This window comes from Acomys russatus, chromosome 14, assembly GCF_903995435.1.
Source record: "Acomys russatus chromosome 14, mAcoRus1.1, whole genome shotgun sequence".
Taxonomy (NCBI): Eukaryota; Metazoa; Chordata; class Mammalia; order Rodentia; family Muridae; genus Acomys; species Acomys russatus.
The window spans coordinates 50,077,958-50,094,725 of record NC_067150.1 but is presented as its reverse complement, the minus strand read 5'-3'; the positions used below and the strand labels follow the sequence as shown (position 1 = coordinate 50,094,725).

The 16,768-nt window shown below is 53.8% G+C and overlaps 1 protein-coding gene across 1 annotated transcript in view; it reads right to left on the bottom strand.

Moving 5' to 3' along the window:
* Window positions 1-360: 360 nt before the first annotated feature.
* Hcn4 (hyperpolarization activated cyclic nucleotide gated potassium channel 4) overlaps window positions 361-16,768 on the bottom strand; it is a 38,897-nt gene continuing 22,489 nt past the window's right edge. Inside the window, exons 3-8 of the mRNA XM_051156569.1 lie at window positions 8,660-8,821; window positions 6,516-6,734; window positions 3,466-3,612; window positions 3,132-3,372; window positions 2,157-2,321; window positions 361-2,009 (exon numbers count right to left, since the gene is read on the bottom strand). Coding sequence (XP_051012526.1) covers window positions 568-2,009; window positions 2,157-2,321; window positions 3,132-3,372; window positions 3,466-3,612; window positions 6,516-6,734; window positions 8,660-8,821 — 2,376 coding nt within the window. The 3' untranslated portion in view covers window positions 361-567. The remainder of the gene's footprint in view (window positions 2,010-2,156; window positions 2,322-3,131; window positions 3,373-3,465; window positions 3,613-6,515; window positions 6,735-8,659; window positions 8,822-16,768) is intronic.

The window sequence follows — 16,768 nt, the reverse complement described above, 5'->3', positions numbered from 1 at the left end:
ATATACATATTTATATACATATCTTGCTACGTTTACAGTAGAAAAAAAATCCAAGGCCCTCAAGGGCCCCATGTGTCCCAAAGACTCAGGTGCTAGAGGCTCCTGGGAACACACCCCAGGGCAGCCCCCAAGGCTCCAAGTTTACAGCCAAGGGACTGATGGTAAGTAGCTCTTGCTCTAAAGAGCAATACAATGACAGGTCTGTACTAGGACCCCAAACATGGGTCACCCCACCCCCGCCCTGCCCTGCCCCACTGCCTGCCTGCCTTCCTTTGGCTGTTGCCTTTGGGCCTTGCCTGCTCCCCTCCCCCCTCCCTCCCTCCCTCCCTCCCTCCTTACCCCCCTCCCTCCCTCCCTCTAGTGCTGAGTATTAAAATAGTCTATAAAAGCAAGTGACCAAAAATCTATAGCTCTAAGAATACCTGGTTATTTTCTGCTGTCTTTTTTGTTTTTCTGGGGTATATTTTTTTTTAATGGTTATTATTGTTATTGGTATATCTCCTAATCACAGTTAAACCTGAAGGAAGAAAGGAGTGAGAGAAAAAGAAGAGGGAGGGAAGGCCCGGCTCATAGATTAGACGGCAGTTTGGAGCGCACTGGCTCAGCCCTAGCCCCAGGTTCCCTCTGGGGTGCAGCAGTCAGAGGGGGCCCTCCAGAAGAGGCTCTTGCCCCAAACAAAGAAAGTGCAGGTGGCAAAGAACCTGAAGATGTCTTCCGAGGCAAAGTGACATGCTGGCCCGGGATGGCACCATATGGCCTCCCAGGAGGCCCAAGGCCCCCACTGCTCCCGCTTCCACCCCCAGCTCTGGGGTAGAGTGACTCCCCTGAAGAGTGAGGCGAGGCCCTGCGGAGAGTCTGTGCCCCATCCTGGGGGAGGGCTGGCTGAGAGGCTGAGATGAGCTTCAGGTCCTGTGTGAGGCGGCCAGGGGTGAGGGGTGGTGTGCCCCTGCGCTGTGGGACCTGGGGTGGAGGAGGGCTGGATGCAGGTGGCAGGAGCAGGGAACCATGGGAGCCAGAGGCCCGGGGTTGGGCACTTGGGAAAGTTCTTGGGGGGCCAGGGCTGTGGCCTGGGGGGCTAAGGCCTCCTCTGGGGGTAAAGGCTACCGGAGAAGCTCCCCCAGAGGCCCCTGCCATGAAGGATGGCCTTTCAGGCCTTAGGGGTGTCTCTGGTGTACTTGGTGGGCCAGCTGCCAGACCTGGGGACAACTCTCCAGGAGGCTGACCCAGCTGCCCAGGACTGGATGATGGCGACCTAGAGGAGGGTGGGGGCGGCAGGAAGTGCTCCAGGAGTCCCAGACCTCCACGAGCCCCAGGCAGTGGGGGAGGCGGCTGGGCAGCCTGTGGAGAACGAGCTCCTGGTTGCAGTGGGGTGAGTAGCGGGGAGTCGGAGGATGACAGGGAGCCACCTAGCGCCTTGTGAAAGTGGCCAAACCCAGCTGTGGTGGCAGCAGCTGCGGAGGTGGATGGTGTGGGGGCGGCTGGTGGGGAACTGCAGGCCCCTGGAGGTGGGGAAGAGCTAGAGGAAGGCAAGAGAGGGCTCAATCCGGGAGGTGCGGAGAATCCAGCCAGCTGTTGGATGTGGAAGGAGGATGAGGATGGGGTGTCCACCTGTGACGGGCTGCTGGCTGGCGAAGCAGAACCCAGTGCTGAAGGGATGAAGGACTGCAGCCTCCTCGGGTGCCTTGGCGTCTGTCCAGCCCCGAGGTTGCCCAGCCCAGGTCCCGGAGGAGGCCGGAAGATGGCAGCGGGCAGACGAGGGTGGTGTGTGAGAGCTATGGCCACCGACGTAGTAGCAGCAGCGGCTTGTAGTGGCGCCTGGATAAGCGGGGTCCATATGACAGGCGTGGGGGTTGGGGTGGCCGAGGCAGCAGCTTGGACGCGGTGCGCGCAGTGGGCCATCTCACGGTCATGCCGCACGATCTGCTGGATGATCTCGTTCTCCTGGTAGTTGAAGACGCCTGAGTTGAGGTCGTGCTGCACCTTGTGGAGGAGGATGGAGTTCTTCTTGCCTGAGCCATTGAACAAGAGTGGACACTCAGGCCAAGCCATGGGCGGGGGGGGGGGGGGGGGGGGGAGCGGGAAAGGGGAAGATGTGGAGTCTGTGGTACTTGCGTCCCTGCCCTCCCACCTGCACGTCCTGCCCCGCCTTCCCTCACCTATCCTGTCTAGGCGATCCAGCGCAACAGTCTCGAAGGCCCTCCGCATCATGGGATACTCCTCCAGCACCTCATTGAAGTTGTCCACACTCAGCGAATACAGGCGGCAGTAGGTATCCGCCCTCACACTGGCTGTGCGCCGGCCCCGGGTCAGCAAGCAGATCTCTGTGGGCACAGCAGGCCTCAGGGTCAGGCAGGCACACACAAACACAAAAAACATCCAGGCCACCAAAGCTGCCGATCCTGACCTTGGCGCCCCACTGCTTGGTACAATGATCTTACAAGGCTGCCTGCTAGATTATAGCAATACTGGGTACCAGCTCCAACCCCACCAAATGGGGGCGTCAAGCTGTTTCTATCTCTGGGGACAACTCCCCTCCAATGGACAGAATTCCTGTGCCCACCCCATATCCCTGAGCTGAAATTCCCATCTCAAGGTGATCTGGTACTTTGGGAAGTGGTTCATAGAAGAAGCTACGGAGGGGCGGGTCAGATGGCTCAGCAGTATTGTGCTTTCGGCCAAGTCTGATGACATGAGTCAGATGCCCAGGACCTACCTGGTAGGAGAGACTTGACTGCTCAAGTTATCCCCTGACCTCTTCATGGGTGTGTGAGAGAGGGGGGTACATGCATGCACACAAATATAATAGAAGAGGCCAAGGAAACAACACAGTGCTCCCTCTGCCATCTGAAACAGCAAGAAGGCAGTAGCCTACCACTAAAAGCCCACCGTGCTTGCACCCTGGTCTGTGAGTTCCAGCCTCCAGAGCTGAGAAACCAATTTCTGTGGTTTATAAGCCACCAGCCTTAAGTGATTTATTATAGCAGACCTCATAGACAGACACCCCTCTACTGAGCTCATAGATACCCAGTTCCAGGCTGGGCCTTGAAGGGCCCTCCGTGCTTCTAATTTAGCTTAGCTCCTAGTCACTCCTGTTCTCCTGAGCGCCCCACCCCCACCCCCGGCTGTCTCACCTCCAAAATAGGAGCCATCAGCCAGCTTGGTCTCCTTGTTGCCCTTAGTGAGCACACTGACCACGCCATGCTGGATAAAGTACATCTTCTTGCCAATGGTCCCTTCGCGGATGATATAATCCCCAGGCTGGAAGACCTCAAACCGCAACTTGGTCAGCATGGATGTCACAAAGTTGGGGTCTGCGTTGGCAAACAGCGGCATGGAGGCCACCAGCTTCCGGCAGTTAAAGTTGATGATCTCCTGCTCCACGGACAACGAAGAACAGGTCAGGGAGCTGTGTGCCAGCAAGGCCGAGCACCCCCTCCCTCCCTGCACAGGCTGCCTGCAGCTCACCTCTCTTAGCGGCTCGCTCAGCTCCCCCAGGATGCTCTCCTCATCAAACATCTTGCCCTGGTAGCGGTGCTCGTAGTAGTCGTGGATGCGCTGCCGGGTGTCAGGCGGGAGCTTGTGGAAGGACATGTACTGCTCCACCTGTTTATACTGAGACAGGGGAGAAAGACGGGAGTCACCTCCAGGCACCCCCAGGCTGGTGACTGGAGGCACACCCCAACCCTCGGGCTTTCTTAGGCAACGTTGGCTCAATGTTAAAATAAGCTCACTGTACCCAAAATAATGGCCCTGACTGGTAGCTCTAGGGGTGGGGGGATGGGAGAGAAGAAGGTTTTATTAGTTGAAGGAGGTCCTCACAATGCTGAAAACTATAAAGAGGAGTGGAAACAAGGGCTATCCACAGCCCAGGCACAGGCCTAATGTCTAAGGAAGCAAACAAGTTTCCTGCAAACACCAACTCTGCAAGAGAAGGCGCCCACTCTTGCCAGGAGTGACAACAGGCCCAGTGACAGGATGGGCTGCAGGTGGGGCAGAAGTGAGGCCACCTGACCCTTTGCAAACTGTGTCTGTAGATAAGGCCTCAGCTGGGACCTTGAGTCTTTTTTTTTTTTTAATCTTGAGTCTTTTTTGAGACAGGGTTTTTCTGTGCAGTCCTGGCTGTCCTGGAACTTGCTCTATAGACCAAGCTGGCCTCAAGTAGTCCCACCTGCCTCTGCCTTCCCTAGTGCTGGGACTAAACAGCAGCTCCAGTTGAGAGGAGAGACAGGCCTGACAGGGCAGCAGCCTCCTGGCCAGCCATTGTGACAGAGGGAGCCTGCACATTTGGAGCTGTGTTTTGGAGAATTGCCTCTCAACAAACAGATGGAGGAACACCAGGCAGTAGTGAGAAGGGCTGTTGTAGTTTAAGGAAGAGACGGGGGGGGGGGGGGCAGAGAGGGAAGACATTTGAGAAGATTCTTAGGTAAATCAGGACAACTCAACCAAGAATAAAATAAGGGAAATTCTCGAAGAAGTCACAAGCAACTTCACGCCGGTTGTAGTGTAACAGACCTCAGTGCCTTTTCTACACAAATGCCTGCTGTTCACTCCACAGGCTGAGCCTCACCTAGGTCTGGCCTGAGTCCTGTCCTATATGACCTGAGTCCTATTCTATCTGCCCCACCCCCATTTTCTGCTAACCCAGAACACTGCTTCCTATCACCCTCCCACACCACTGCACGTGCACCCCATGACCAGACCACTGGCCTAGAATTCTCTCCCACATGTCTCCTTTTGTCTCCTCAAAGCAAGCTTTCCTGCCCATTCTGGGCCTAAAGGCTCTCTTGAGCTTTTCTCTTAACATTACAGGACCTGGACCTCCACACCTGAATGCCTTCAGTCTGTCAGTCACCCTTCCAAGGGACAGCAGCACAGCCAACACTGACAAACAATTAATGAATCAACGGATGCTAAGGTCTACTGCGTGTCAAACACTAGACAACAGAGTTGGATCCTGCTGGTAAGGAGTCATGGCCTGGGGAGGAAAGATGAACCATCTCTACATAGCTACGTGGGATTATCCAGTTACAGGAGGCAAAGGGGGGTCACATGATAGACTGTAGCTAAGTGGGTCACAGAAGGTCAAGTTCAAGATAAGATGCAGAGACAGCGGGTGAAGGAAAGAAAGGGGCTCTGTTCCTGGAGCCTTCTCTGGACCTGAAGCGGAGCACCTACAGAGACCAGGAGCATGGGACCATCGTGAATTGAGTTGAACATTAGCTGGATCGTGGCCCTGAAGTGTGGGGTGAAAAATTCCTGCCACAAGCCCATCTTCACCTTAGAAGCAATGGGAAACCTTGAAGAGGAGCTGGTTCAGAGTCTTCCTGTGACATACAGGATAGCCCAGAACTCCCTGTGAGGCTAAGGATGGGCCTCTAGCTTCTGCCTCCCGAGAGTTGGAGTTACAAGCACGTACCACCACGCCCAGTTAACATGGCGAAGGGATCAAATCCAGGGCCTCATACATGCTAGGCAAGCGCTCTACCAACTGAGCTACATCCCTGGTCTGGAATCTTTGATCCTCCTGCCTCAGCCTCCTGAGTGCCGGAACGACAGGAGTATCCCACCATACCTGGCACAGGGGTACAGATAAGTAGCTACTTAGTTCATGACTATTGAATAGCTTATTCGATGTGAGTACAGCGCCCCTCACAGACCCCAGGGCAGATCGTACAGTCCTGTTCTGACAGGACCACACTCAGAACTACCAGAGAAGAAGCTACGGGACCTCAGGCTGCCTAAATCCAGGCCCTAGTTCTCAGTCACTACAATCAAAATGTGGCTACAGGGACCCAGGGAAAAAGCTAAGGGCTTTAAAGGGAAGCAGGGCTTTACAGTGGCAATCAGACAGCGTCGTTAAACTTGGCTGATAACTCTAGGCTAGGGCCTAAGCTCCTGGGGTCTGTTAGTAAAATGGGCAGAATGGAGGTTTGGGGTGGCAGGGAGAGGAGGGACCACCCTGATTTTATACATGATGAGGATGGGTGGTCTATAGGCACCCCAAGAAACACTGGAGCTCATGACGGGATGGGATGGTGATGCCATGGAGCATGTGCAGGTGGTGAGGCAGAACATAGCACCTGGGAAGCCCCAGCAGGACCAGAGCTCTTCGAGTCCTGTGGTGACAAATGACAAGAGAAACCAGTGAGGCCAGCTGGGAGTCATAGAATCCTAGTTAGAAGCAAAGGACTTGGGGACCTGTCAGACACAGACACTGAGAGCCTGCCAAGTGAGCCTTGAAGACCTTACTAGATTTAGCAACAATGAGGGTACAGGTCCCTACAAGTAAAGAGACAGCTCCCTGCTCCCCGCACTACAGCAGAGAGGAAGGAAGGCTGGGTGCCCAACAGGAGGTTGAAGTCAAGACTTGACAAGGCTCTCATCTAAAAAGACTGCCCATCCCAGTACTGACAGTTGTGGGTACCCATTTGCTGGCCATGTGTGCTGCTTCTTGCACAGGTTCAGTGAGCAGATCCTCCTGAAAAAGACCTAGGTGGACACAATGCTCAACCTACCTTCTCCTGGTACTGGCGCCGGGAGGAGTCCAGGGATTGGATGAGGGCGGTGGCGTGGCCGATGAACATGGCATAGCAGGTGGCACCCACGATCATGCTGAGCATGGTGAGCCAGACGTCAGACATGCCTACGGGTGCCTGCCGTCCGTACCCAATGCACAGCATGTGGCTCATTGCCTTGAAGAGGGCGTAGGAATACTGCTTCCCCCAGGAGTTATTCTGCAGATGGAACAGAGGAGGACAAGTGGATGGGGATGGGGAGAGGAGGCCTGGCACAGTAACAGGGAAGGTCCTTCTTGCTGGCACCTAGAAGATTCCCTGCCAACCTTCAGGCACAGGGCCTCCCCAGTGTTGCTGCTGGCTGAAGACCTTCAGTGATAAGCAGGAAAGCTGGCACTGGCACCTCATGGTGGAAAACCTAGGCCTTCCTAGTACAGTTGGATGGAGAAGGGGAAGTAAGGATCACAGAAGAAGGTACATCAAGGGGCTAAGTCAGCTGGCGCTACTCTGACCTGGGTAGCATATGGCCCTAGGCTGAGCCACCCTGCTGTCTTCCCCTCACTAAGTAACTCCATCCCCTATCCCGAGACAGCTGCTAAATGAAGCCCATTTCCCCACTGACCTCAATTACGAAGCTAGCAACGCTTCCCCTGGGGGAATGGCTCTGCAGGGGCCGATACCATGTTCCTCTTTTTGGGTGAGCAGCAGTTGGAGCTTCCTGTCACTCTCAAAACCCTGTCCTCATCTGCACAGGGCTACGGCCCCTGATTCTCCTGCCCCTGCCCCCTGAAGGTGGACTCTCCTGAGTACATAGCACATGTGAGCTGGGAGGAAGGAAACAGGGAAGGAATCTCCTGGCTGTTTTCATCTCCAAAGCAAGTCGGTGTCTCAAGAAGTGCTCCTTGTGGGATCTGGAGCTCAGAAAGGCCATCTCTTGAACTTAGTGCATGTGTGGGCCTGTTACCTTCATACACATAGAAGCAATGTCCTCATAAGAGGAACCACCAGCCTTGGCCCTTTGTCTCCACTCCACGCCAAGGTGGGACGGATGATGTAAGGCTCACAGGGCCTGTGCCTAGAGCCCTAAGCATTTCTGCAGCATCTGGCTGTTGAGGCATCTGGAGGACATCAAACCAGGCCTGTGCCAAGTTCAAGGTCACCATCCTGGCTAGAGCTGAGCTCATCTATGGAGTCTTTAGTTCAGTCCAGACTAAGGTAGGTGGGTAGGGCTGCTCCCCAGGGGTGGAAGAGGCCTGGATCCTAGCCTTGAGGATTAGGGGCAGCCCTCAGCTGTCTTCTGTCTTCCACTGCCCTGCCGAGCCACTGGCAACAGGGCAAATTCAACCCATATGGCTGATTCACTTACACTTCGCTCATCAGCAGGCCTGTTTTGTAAAGGCCTGTTTGATGCTGAGGATGCCTTGGGGTCTCTTTCACCTCTTTCAAAGCCACTTTTTCATCCCTTGGGGCCCTGGGGATTTGCCTTCAGACCACACCACACTGACTAGGAGGAGAGGCAGGGGCTCACCAGGTGCTAGAGCAACAGCCACAGGGAGCTCTTTCTGGGAAGCCCTATCTGTAGCAAGGGGCTCTGTCCTATGGCTTCTGGAAGCCCGAGTCTGATTCTCTTACTCACTCACAATGTTAGAGAGGGTCACCCTCCAGCCTGCTCACTCTCCAGGCTCAGCCCTGCACTGGTGGCTGGTACGTGGGTTTGGACACTCCAGTCTGGCCTCAGAGAGGAAAGTGGCTGTGCATGAACTCGGAGTCTGCCTGTGCTACTAACAATGGCCTTTGGCCTTTGGCTTTCTCAGCTCAGCTGCTTAAGGAGACGGGAGCCAATCAACGCAGTTTTGTCACACTATCACAACACAGCCCAGGTCTTAGTCTCCTTGGGTAAAGCCAGACCAGCTATCAAAATGCATGACTAGATGAAAAAGGTAGAAAGCGTCAGGGACCGCTCACAGCCAAGAGCTCTGTGAGTGGCTTCTTGCACTAGGAAGGGAAGCTCGATCTGAAAAGGGCAGAGCTATGTGCCCTTCAGTACTAGGCCAGCATCTCAGGAGTTTGCACAGACTCTCTACCCATCCCCGCTTCCTGAGAGGGGACTCTTAGCCCAGAGGGAGGCAGCGATGTGTACTTACCACCATGCCATTGATGGACACCCAGCAGTCATGGGGGAAGTCCTGCAGCATGGGCACCAGGAACTGCAGGCAGCCGTCCCAGTGGCAGAGCAGGAGCATCATGCCTATGAGGTTCACGATGCGCACCACGGCACTGGCCAGGTCATAGGTCATATGGAAGATCTGCGGAGTGAAGCCATTGCCCAGACAAGTGAGTGGTCAGAGCATGCGTGCAGACTGGGGCTGGGGAGGGGGGCAAACAATAAGCAAGACCCAGAAGAGGCAGGCTGGAGGGTACCATAGTGACACTCCCGGCATCCATGCAGATACACATATTCTCCAGGACAAGGAGTGGGCAGAGACCACCTTATCATCTTGCTGAGGGCATGCGGAAACCAGGGGCACCTGGCCTGAAGCATGCTTTGAGCCATGTTCTGAAGTCAGTCCCCAGACATGAGCCCTCCCTAAATCTGTTACTGGGATATCAGGGCCCAGCCCTGGGAACAGCGAAGGGGGCAGCATGGGCCCATAGGCTCCATGTTCAGATAGATTTGAACCCAGGCCTAGTTCTGACCCAATTGCTTGCTGTGCAACCTTGAGGAAATCCCCAGAGTTCTCTGATCATGTTTCCTCACATGGAAAATGGTGAGAAAAAAATTTGTGACTGAGTGGTTGTCAGAAGGATTAAATTATGCATATGAAATACTTAGTACTGAGGATAGAAGTATTCAATAAGTTACAAGCCATTATGAGACAATGTTATTAATAATTGATCTTCATGATCAGTTCATACGCACTAGTAGTACTGCTGTTGCTAACACTTGAGTTAGTTACAGCAGTACTTGCACCCCAGCCTATCCAGCCTGCCCCCACCTTCACGTGTGGCTCTGTGAGCTAAGCTACCGTGTGGCAGGGTCTGGTCAGGATGGGTGCATCCTAGCCTCCCTGGTCCCACCTCTTCCTCCAAAGCTGCTTACACCAATGTATGGCAGAGCCTCGAGCCTGCCAAGGATCCCCAAGATTACAAGGCAGTGAGATAGTGGAGAGAGGCTGAGGGAGCCCAAGCAGCCTGTGGACATTCTGGCCTGGCCTCTAATCTGGGAGACTTTGGAACCTCCAAACCATCCCCAGGAAAATACATTCCTCCTGGATGCAGGATTGGGGTCCAAATTACAAACCTGTGGATGCCACTTAAGACCCAAGCCCATTTCAGAAGAGGCATCTGAAGTCCAGAGACAAACTCTGGATTCCATTTCTCAGTCTGCTGTCCCTAAGGTGCCGGCATAAGAGACAGTGGCCATGGCAAGCAGGACAGCAGCCTCAAGGGTGTGTCCTAAGCTGGCAGCCACAGAGGCAGACCTGTACCTAATGCAGCACAGGGGCATTCCTCAAACCATAGGTCTTCATAGCTGAATCAGGGTGACAAACTGCTAGAGTGCGTGTGTTCTCTGGCCCTACTTAGACACAACCTACCCTCACAGTACCCCAGGAGACAACTAGAAGTGTCAGAAACCCACACTAGGGGCTGGAGAGATGACTTTGTCAGCAAAGTGCTTGCGTGGGGGAGGGGCCCTAATTTGACCCCCAGAACCCACATTAAAAACTTGGGTGTGGTCTTATGCTTTTGTAATCCTTGCACTGGGAAGGGAGGGGAAGGGGACCCCTGAGGCTCATTGGCCAGCCAGCCTAGTGTACTTGGTGAGGTTCAGACCAGTGAGAGACCCTGTCTCAATAACAAGGTAAATGACACCACGGAATCACACACCACACATGCACGCACACACACACACACACACACACACACACACACACACACACACACACACACATGGCGGGGGGTGGGGGGAGAAGGAGAGGGACAGGGATAGAGAAAGGAACCATATCAGAGCATGTCCCAACTAGTTCCTTTTCCCTGACTGGGACATGGGCTTCCCAGCCACGTGTGAGGAGGTTAAGGGGAGTGTGAGCCCAAGGCAGTACCCTTGAAGCACAGATCTCACAGGCTCTGAAAGTCAGCCCTGAGATGTCTAGATAGGAAATGCTAGCTTCCAATCTGCCCCACTCTATGAATCGCATGGTCTCAAAAGAATTGCAGTGAGCCTCCCTAGGCTCTTGCCTACAGGAGATCTTTCCAGAGTGAGGGGCTGGTAGGACCCTTCCTCCCTGAATCTCAGAGCTGTACCCTCAGAAGAACTCTTGACTGTCTACTACTCTGTGTCTTGAGCAGTACTCTGTGTCAGTCAGTGCCCAAGAAAAGCCCCCTCCATGTGGGAGGCATGAAGAAGCTTGCCCCTGCCCACCCAAGCTCAGAGTAGGTCACATACAGAAAGGAGACTTGGGCACAGGCATGGAATCCCAGCAACAGAGGAGGCTGAGCAGGCCCAAAAGGGGGTTTGACAGAGAGGCCAGATTGGTGTTAGGTGCCCTGTCTGGATCCTGGATAGCATAGCACTCACAGAGGCTAAGGCCACCAGCACAGCTTCTGCCTTCTCCCACCCCTGGCTTGTCAAGGCAACACAGTTCTGCAGAGGACTTCTTGGCTATGGGCTGTATCAGAGGGGGACCTCTAGCTACACCCAGAATGGAGTCTCACTGTCTAAGGGACGCTTCATGGTGTAGCTCTGCTGCTTATCACAAGAGATCGCCAAAGGAAATCCACAGTGCCCCTCCTCGCCTGCGAAAGGACAACCTCCTTTCATTCTCCCTTCAACCCCAGAGATGCCCCAGTTTTTTGTTTGTTTTTTGTTTGTCATACCCAGGACACATGAATAGACAAGAGTGACAGATTGGCTTGCCTGTCCAGCTGTTCCCCTGTCTGTTTGCACACAGACACATCCAAAACCTCTCCTTCCCTGGCTGTACAGGCAGGCGCCACAGAAGCAGGACCTCTGGGCTCCTCTTCCTGTGGGGGCATCCTGCAGCTAGTGTACCTACTCACTCAGGGGCAGGCTACACACTGCATGAGCCTCCAGCCCTCCAGCCCACTCCACCAAGCAGCTCCTCACAATAAAGAAATATGTGTGTGTGTGTGTGTGTGTGTGTGTGTGTGTGTGTGTGTGTGTGTGTGTGTGTGTGTGTGTGTGTTTTGGGTTTGGTTTGGTTTGTTTTGGTTTAGTTTGGTTTGTTTTGTTTTGAGTGAGAAGACATGAATTTGGGTGAGTAGGGAGATGGGAGAGGAGAAAGTAAATTTTAAATGAAAGTTAAAAAGAGTAAGTAGGCTGTCTTTTGACTTGAAGCTGACCAGTGACCACTCTCAATAGTTCTGAATCACACATCACCTGCTGACCCCAGCTTCAGCATCCTGGGCCCCAGCTGCTTTCCACTCTACCCGTGGCCCTTCACCTCTGGCTACGGTGGCCTTCTGTGGGTCCTTGAATGCCCCAGTCAGCTCTTGCTAGGCCACAGGGATTCAGTATTGTATCTGCCACCCCACCTGCCCATGGCCGCCTTCTGGCTCCTCATCCTCCTGCCTTATTGCTTGCAGAGAAAGGCCTCCAATGATGCCAGGTGAAGTAACCAGTGACCCTTCCTTTTTGCACTCCCCAGGACTCTTCCCTGACTGTTGTCTTCTGCGGCATTCTATCTAAAATGATATTTACTAACTGGCATTCAACAACAACAACAACAACAACAACAACAACACACACACACACACACACACACACACACACACACATACACACACACACACCCAAACCCTCGTTCCCTCCCCCTTTCCCCCAGCCCCAGTCTTTGTGTCTGTGTCCCTCTATGGAAAGCACAGGTAGGCATTCAAAACATCTGTTGGTTGCCTGCGTGCATCCGTGGGTGCTTAAACGAATGAATGGATACCATACGGAAGCCAGAGGAAGCCTCAGGCATCAGACTGTCACAGACCACAATCCCTGGCCCGTTCTACGAGCTACTCTGGGTCACACAGACAGAAGTACTAGGGCTGACATGTGTCTTTCTGCACCTCTGATCTTTTTTTTTAGGGGTCTGCATGTACCACGCTGTACATGTGGGATGTCAGGGGACAAACGTTCACCTTGCTGAGACAGGATCTCTTGTTTATTGATGTGCACACGAGGTTAGCTGGCCTGCAAGCTTGCATAGGCTCCTTGCTCCTCAGCTAGCCTTAGGAACACTGGATTACAGACATGAGCTACAGCCACTGGCTTTATGTGGGTCCTGGGATCTGAACTCAGGCACCCAGACTTACACGGCAAGTACTTTTACCCCAGAGTCCTATCCCAACCCTGTTCCCCTGTACTTTCTTCTAAAAACCTAGCCTGTCTAGTTTTGCCTTCATCAGAGCCTCAGCAGTTAATATGGCATGAAGCACGTGGTAAAGTCTCAGGAACTGGGAAGAGCTTCACCACAGAGATGAAGGTGACAATGACAGTGATAGAACCAGAGGTAAGCAGGTCCCAACCAGTATATATATGGCTGTCAAAAAGGGGCATGTAGCCTAGGAAGACACAGCTCACAGGCTGGGAAGAATAGCAGTGCTTTTCCTTTCAGATGAACACAGAGCCTGGGGGTAGCAGGTGTGTCATCATGAGTGTAGAAGGGTGTGGACACTGAGGTGACCAATGTTGTAGGAGAGGGGCATATGACTGCCAAACCAGGTGTATTAGCATGGCCACCTCAGAGCTGCCTGGTGGGGAGGGTCATGATAGAGGATGCCCTGAGTTACAAGGACACTCGCCACACTTTTAACACTAGACAGCACCCAGGATATGGTTGTCAAGGAGGCTAGCCACTGCTGAAAGAGCTGCTCTGTGCTTGTGTCCCCACTGTGGGTTGGGGCCACATGCCACCTGCCAGTCAGATGCACCAGGCAAATATTTGCCTTGCTCTTTACATTTCATTAAAATCTCCTATTACGCTGTTGGCTCTGACAGGGGTAGGGGTGGGGTGGGGCTGAGCACCTTTCTCTTTCTAGGTTGTTGGAGGCTTCACTAGACAGGTGGCCTGGGCAGCTCACTCTCTGCCTGCTTGGCCCTCTGGGAACCTGCACCCACACTTGCAAGCAGCATGTCTTCCATGTCTAGCATACCCACTCAAGGTCTCGGTTTTCTGATCTGTTGAACAGATCGCTAACCATGAGCTCCTGTACCCAAAGCTTTCTTTGAAACCAGGTGAAATAATGGGCAAAGGTACCATACAGTCTGTACTCTAAATGTATCCTTCCCTTCCATCTCTTGCCCAGCCCTTCAGCAGAGCTATTTTCTCTATACAGTTCAGACCCCAGCACTGGGCTCAGGCTGCCACGGACTTTCTGCTTCTTGGGATCTGGTTAAGTTTTTCCAGACACTCATTTTTCCCCCTTGAGAAAATGAACAAATCTCTACCTATATGAAAGACAAGCCAAGATCTCAGAGAAGCCAGTGCATAGGTGTCTTGGGCATGGCCTGGAGCTCTGGGCTGAGGGTCACACTGAGGCCTGTGATGGCACTAGCAGGTAGGGTCAGCCCCAGGCCTCCAGGACCACTTCCCATAGGTGCCAACCACTAGAGTCTGAGAGACACAGAGAACCACAGTCCCTCAGGAAGAGGGGCTCATCAGACTGTCCAGCTCCTGGGCCTAGTCCCCATCCTGCTGGTCTAGATTTCTAGGGGAGAAAGGCTCCTGGGGTGGGTCTCTTGGTGTGCGCAAGCCCGCAGAGGAACATCCGAAGCGGGGCAACCAAGGTTTCTAACAATAGCCTGCATGCCTGTGACAAGCTCACACCTCAGAGGGAGGGGAGAGGCTGGCTGGAAGAGGTTCTGAGGGAGGCTGCTGACCTAGATCGCCAGGGACAGAGGAAGCTTATACCCAGCCAGAGCCACTCTGCCCACCCTGCTATAAATGTAGGGAAAACTCCAAGGCAACTGGGCTGGGCCAGCTGGGGGAGCCAGGAGAGGCTGGGAGGTCAGGTACCTTGAGACTCCACAGGTACCTGGGGGCCTTGGGCGAGCTGACTCCTCAGCCCCCATGCTGGGGCTCCCTCCTTTGGGGCCTGTTAGTCACAACCAGGCCTTCAGTGTCTGATAACACCACTTTCACCAAGAAAGACAGCCAGGGCCTGAGCACCTCAGCCTCAGGAAACACCAATGCACTCCTCATAACTGGGGAAACTGAGGTCCCTCATAGAAGAAAATTATGCAGGGATTTGAAGAGGAGATAGGATAGGATTTTATTCTACACTCCCACTCTGGTTTGCTCCCTAGCTTTTATGTAGATGTGGGGTTGGAAAGATCTTCCTGATACCACTGCCAGGCATGGTGAGGCTGGGAGAAGCCTGGAGGGCAGAGTGGCTACACAGGACCTGGGAATGGGGCTTCTTGGGTCAGCTGGGAAACCCCAGTCCAATCTCAGGAGAGCCCTTGGCTGGGCTGCTTACAAGCAGAAACCAGCTCAAAGCAGTTTCCTCTGGAGCTGGTAGATAAGGGCGCCAGTGCAGGGGTGGGGAGCGTCCATCTGTCTGCCTGGAATCTCCCTTCCTGCTCACAGCATGAGGGTAGCAGCACTCAGTTCAGGGCCTCAGACTTCAGTTCCTGAGACCTCTGTATGCCCCAGGGCAAGTCTATGACTACAGCCTGTCTAACGAGGTCTGGAAAATCCAGAGGGTAGCCTGGATGGAGAGGCAGTGGGAACAGCAGCCTAAAGCCTAGGGTGCAGGGACAGTAAAGGAAGGGTTTTGCTCTGTCCTGGGCTCACCTAGCCCAGCCACACGCAACTCTTGTCAACTCCCACAAAGTCAGGAAGAAGGTGGACCCCAGGGGACCTGGTGACCCAAACCAATGCCAAAGAAAGGAAGGGGCTGCTACCCCTGAGTCTATCTGTGAGCCTAAGGCAGGCAGAAAGGTTCGGGTTTGCTCTGGGTCTTAACGGAGCACTCAGGTCCTGATTTCCCACAAGGAGAGAAGCCTTTGGGTCACTTTGGGAAGCAAACTGCCCTCCTTCCTTCCCAGCCACTCAGGGAGGGTCAGGTCACCAGCCACAGAAGTGCTGTCACCACCTCTCCTTAGCCTTGAGCTAAGACCTATACTTCTGTGCAACTGGATGCCACTTGGGGATTTCAAACACAACCAACACACACCATGGCATCCATCCCCCATGACCCACTCCTATTTCAGGTGAGTCCACAGTGCCCCCGCCCAGGACTAAGCACAGGTAAACACTTGGCAAGACCGTCTCAGACCAAATGGAACCCAGGCACCCATCATAGGTGCAGCCTACTAAAACAGAGGGGATGTGACTAGATCACAGGCTATGAACCAGGGGACAGGAAGTCTTGGCCATAAAACCTCCCTTTAGGATTGGTGGCCCTTCCAATCCTCAGTTTCTTCACCTGGAAAATGAGGGTAATAAACCCTGCCATTCGCCTTGCTGGCTATTACTAAGAAGACTGGTGAGAAAGGGCATATGTTAAATAGCTCTCTGTGACGGACCTCATGAAAAAGCCTCAAAGGGCAGAAGAAAAAAAAAAAAACAAACCCAGATATTACTTACACTCAATTTTATAGGTAGAAAGAATGAGGGTGAAGGATGAAAGGTGGCAGCAAAGTCACAGAGCTAAGCGGTGTGTGGCTGGGACTGAACCTGCAGCTCCACTGTCCTCAAGTATCATACCAGGCAGGGACAACCACACTGACGTGAGCCAAGGGAGCCCAACTGGACCTTGTGACCTTGGTGCAGTCATTGACTCCCTCTCTCTCCGTCCCCCCATTTCTCTGCCTCCCTCCCTCCGTACTTCCCTCCTTCCCTCTCTCCCTCTCCCCCCCCCCCAGCAGAAACAATGCAGATTTTCCAAGCCCCAAGAAAACTGTATGCTGCAGGAGTGCTTCTGCCACGCCAGTGCAGACGCTTCTTCCACAACACGTGTGTTCATGACACCTCTGACCTGAATATGCCTTGCACCATCAGCCGGGGCTGCCACAGGGGTGGAGGACAGGGACGGTGGAACCTGATCATGAGGCTTTCAGCTCAGTCAAGCAAGGGTTCTGGAAACCAGGAGGCCCACAGGGAGAGGTGCCTTGGCAGTGAGCTTGCTTAGCACAGCTAATCCACATGCCAAGGTGAGCAGTCTCACGCAGCATGACTCCCCCAAACCCGAGAGAGAGCTCCCAGCCTGACCTGCTTGCTACACTAACTAAACGTGGT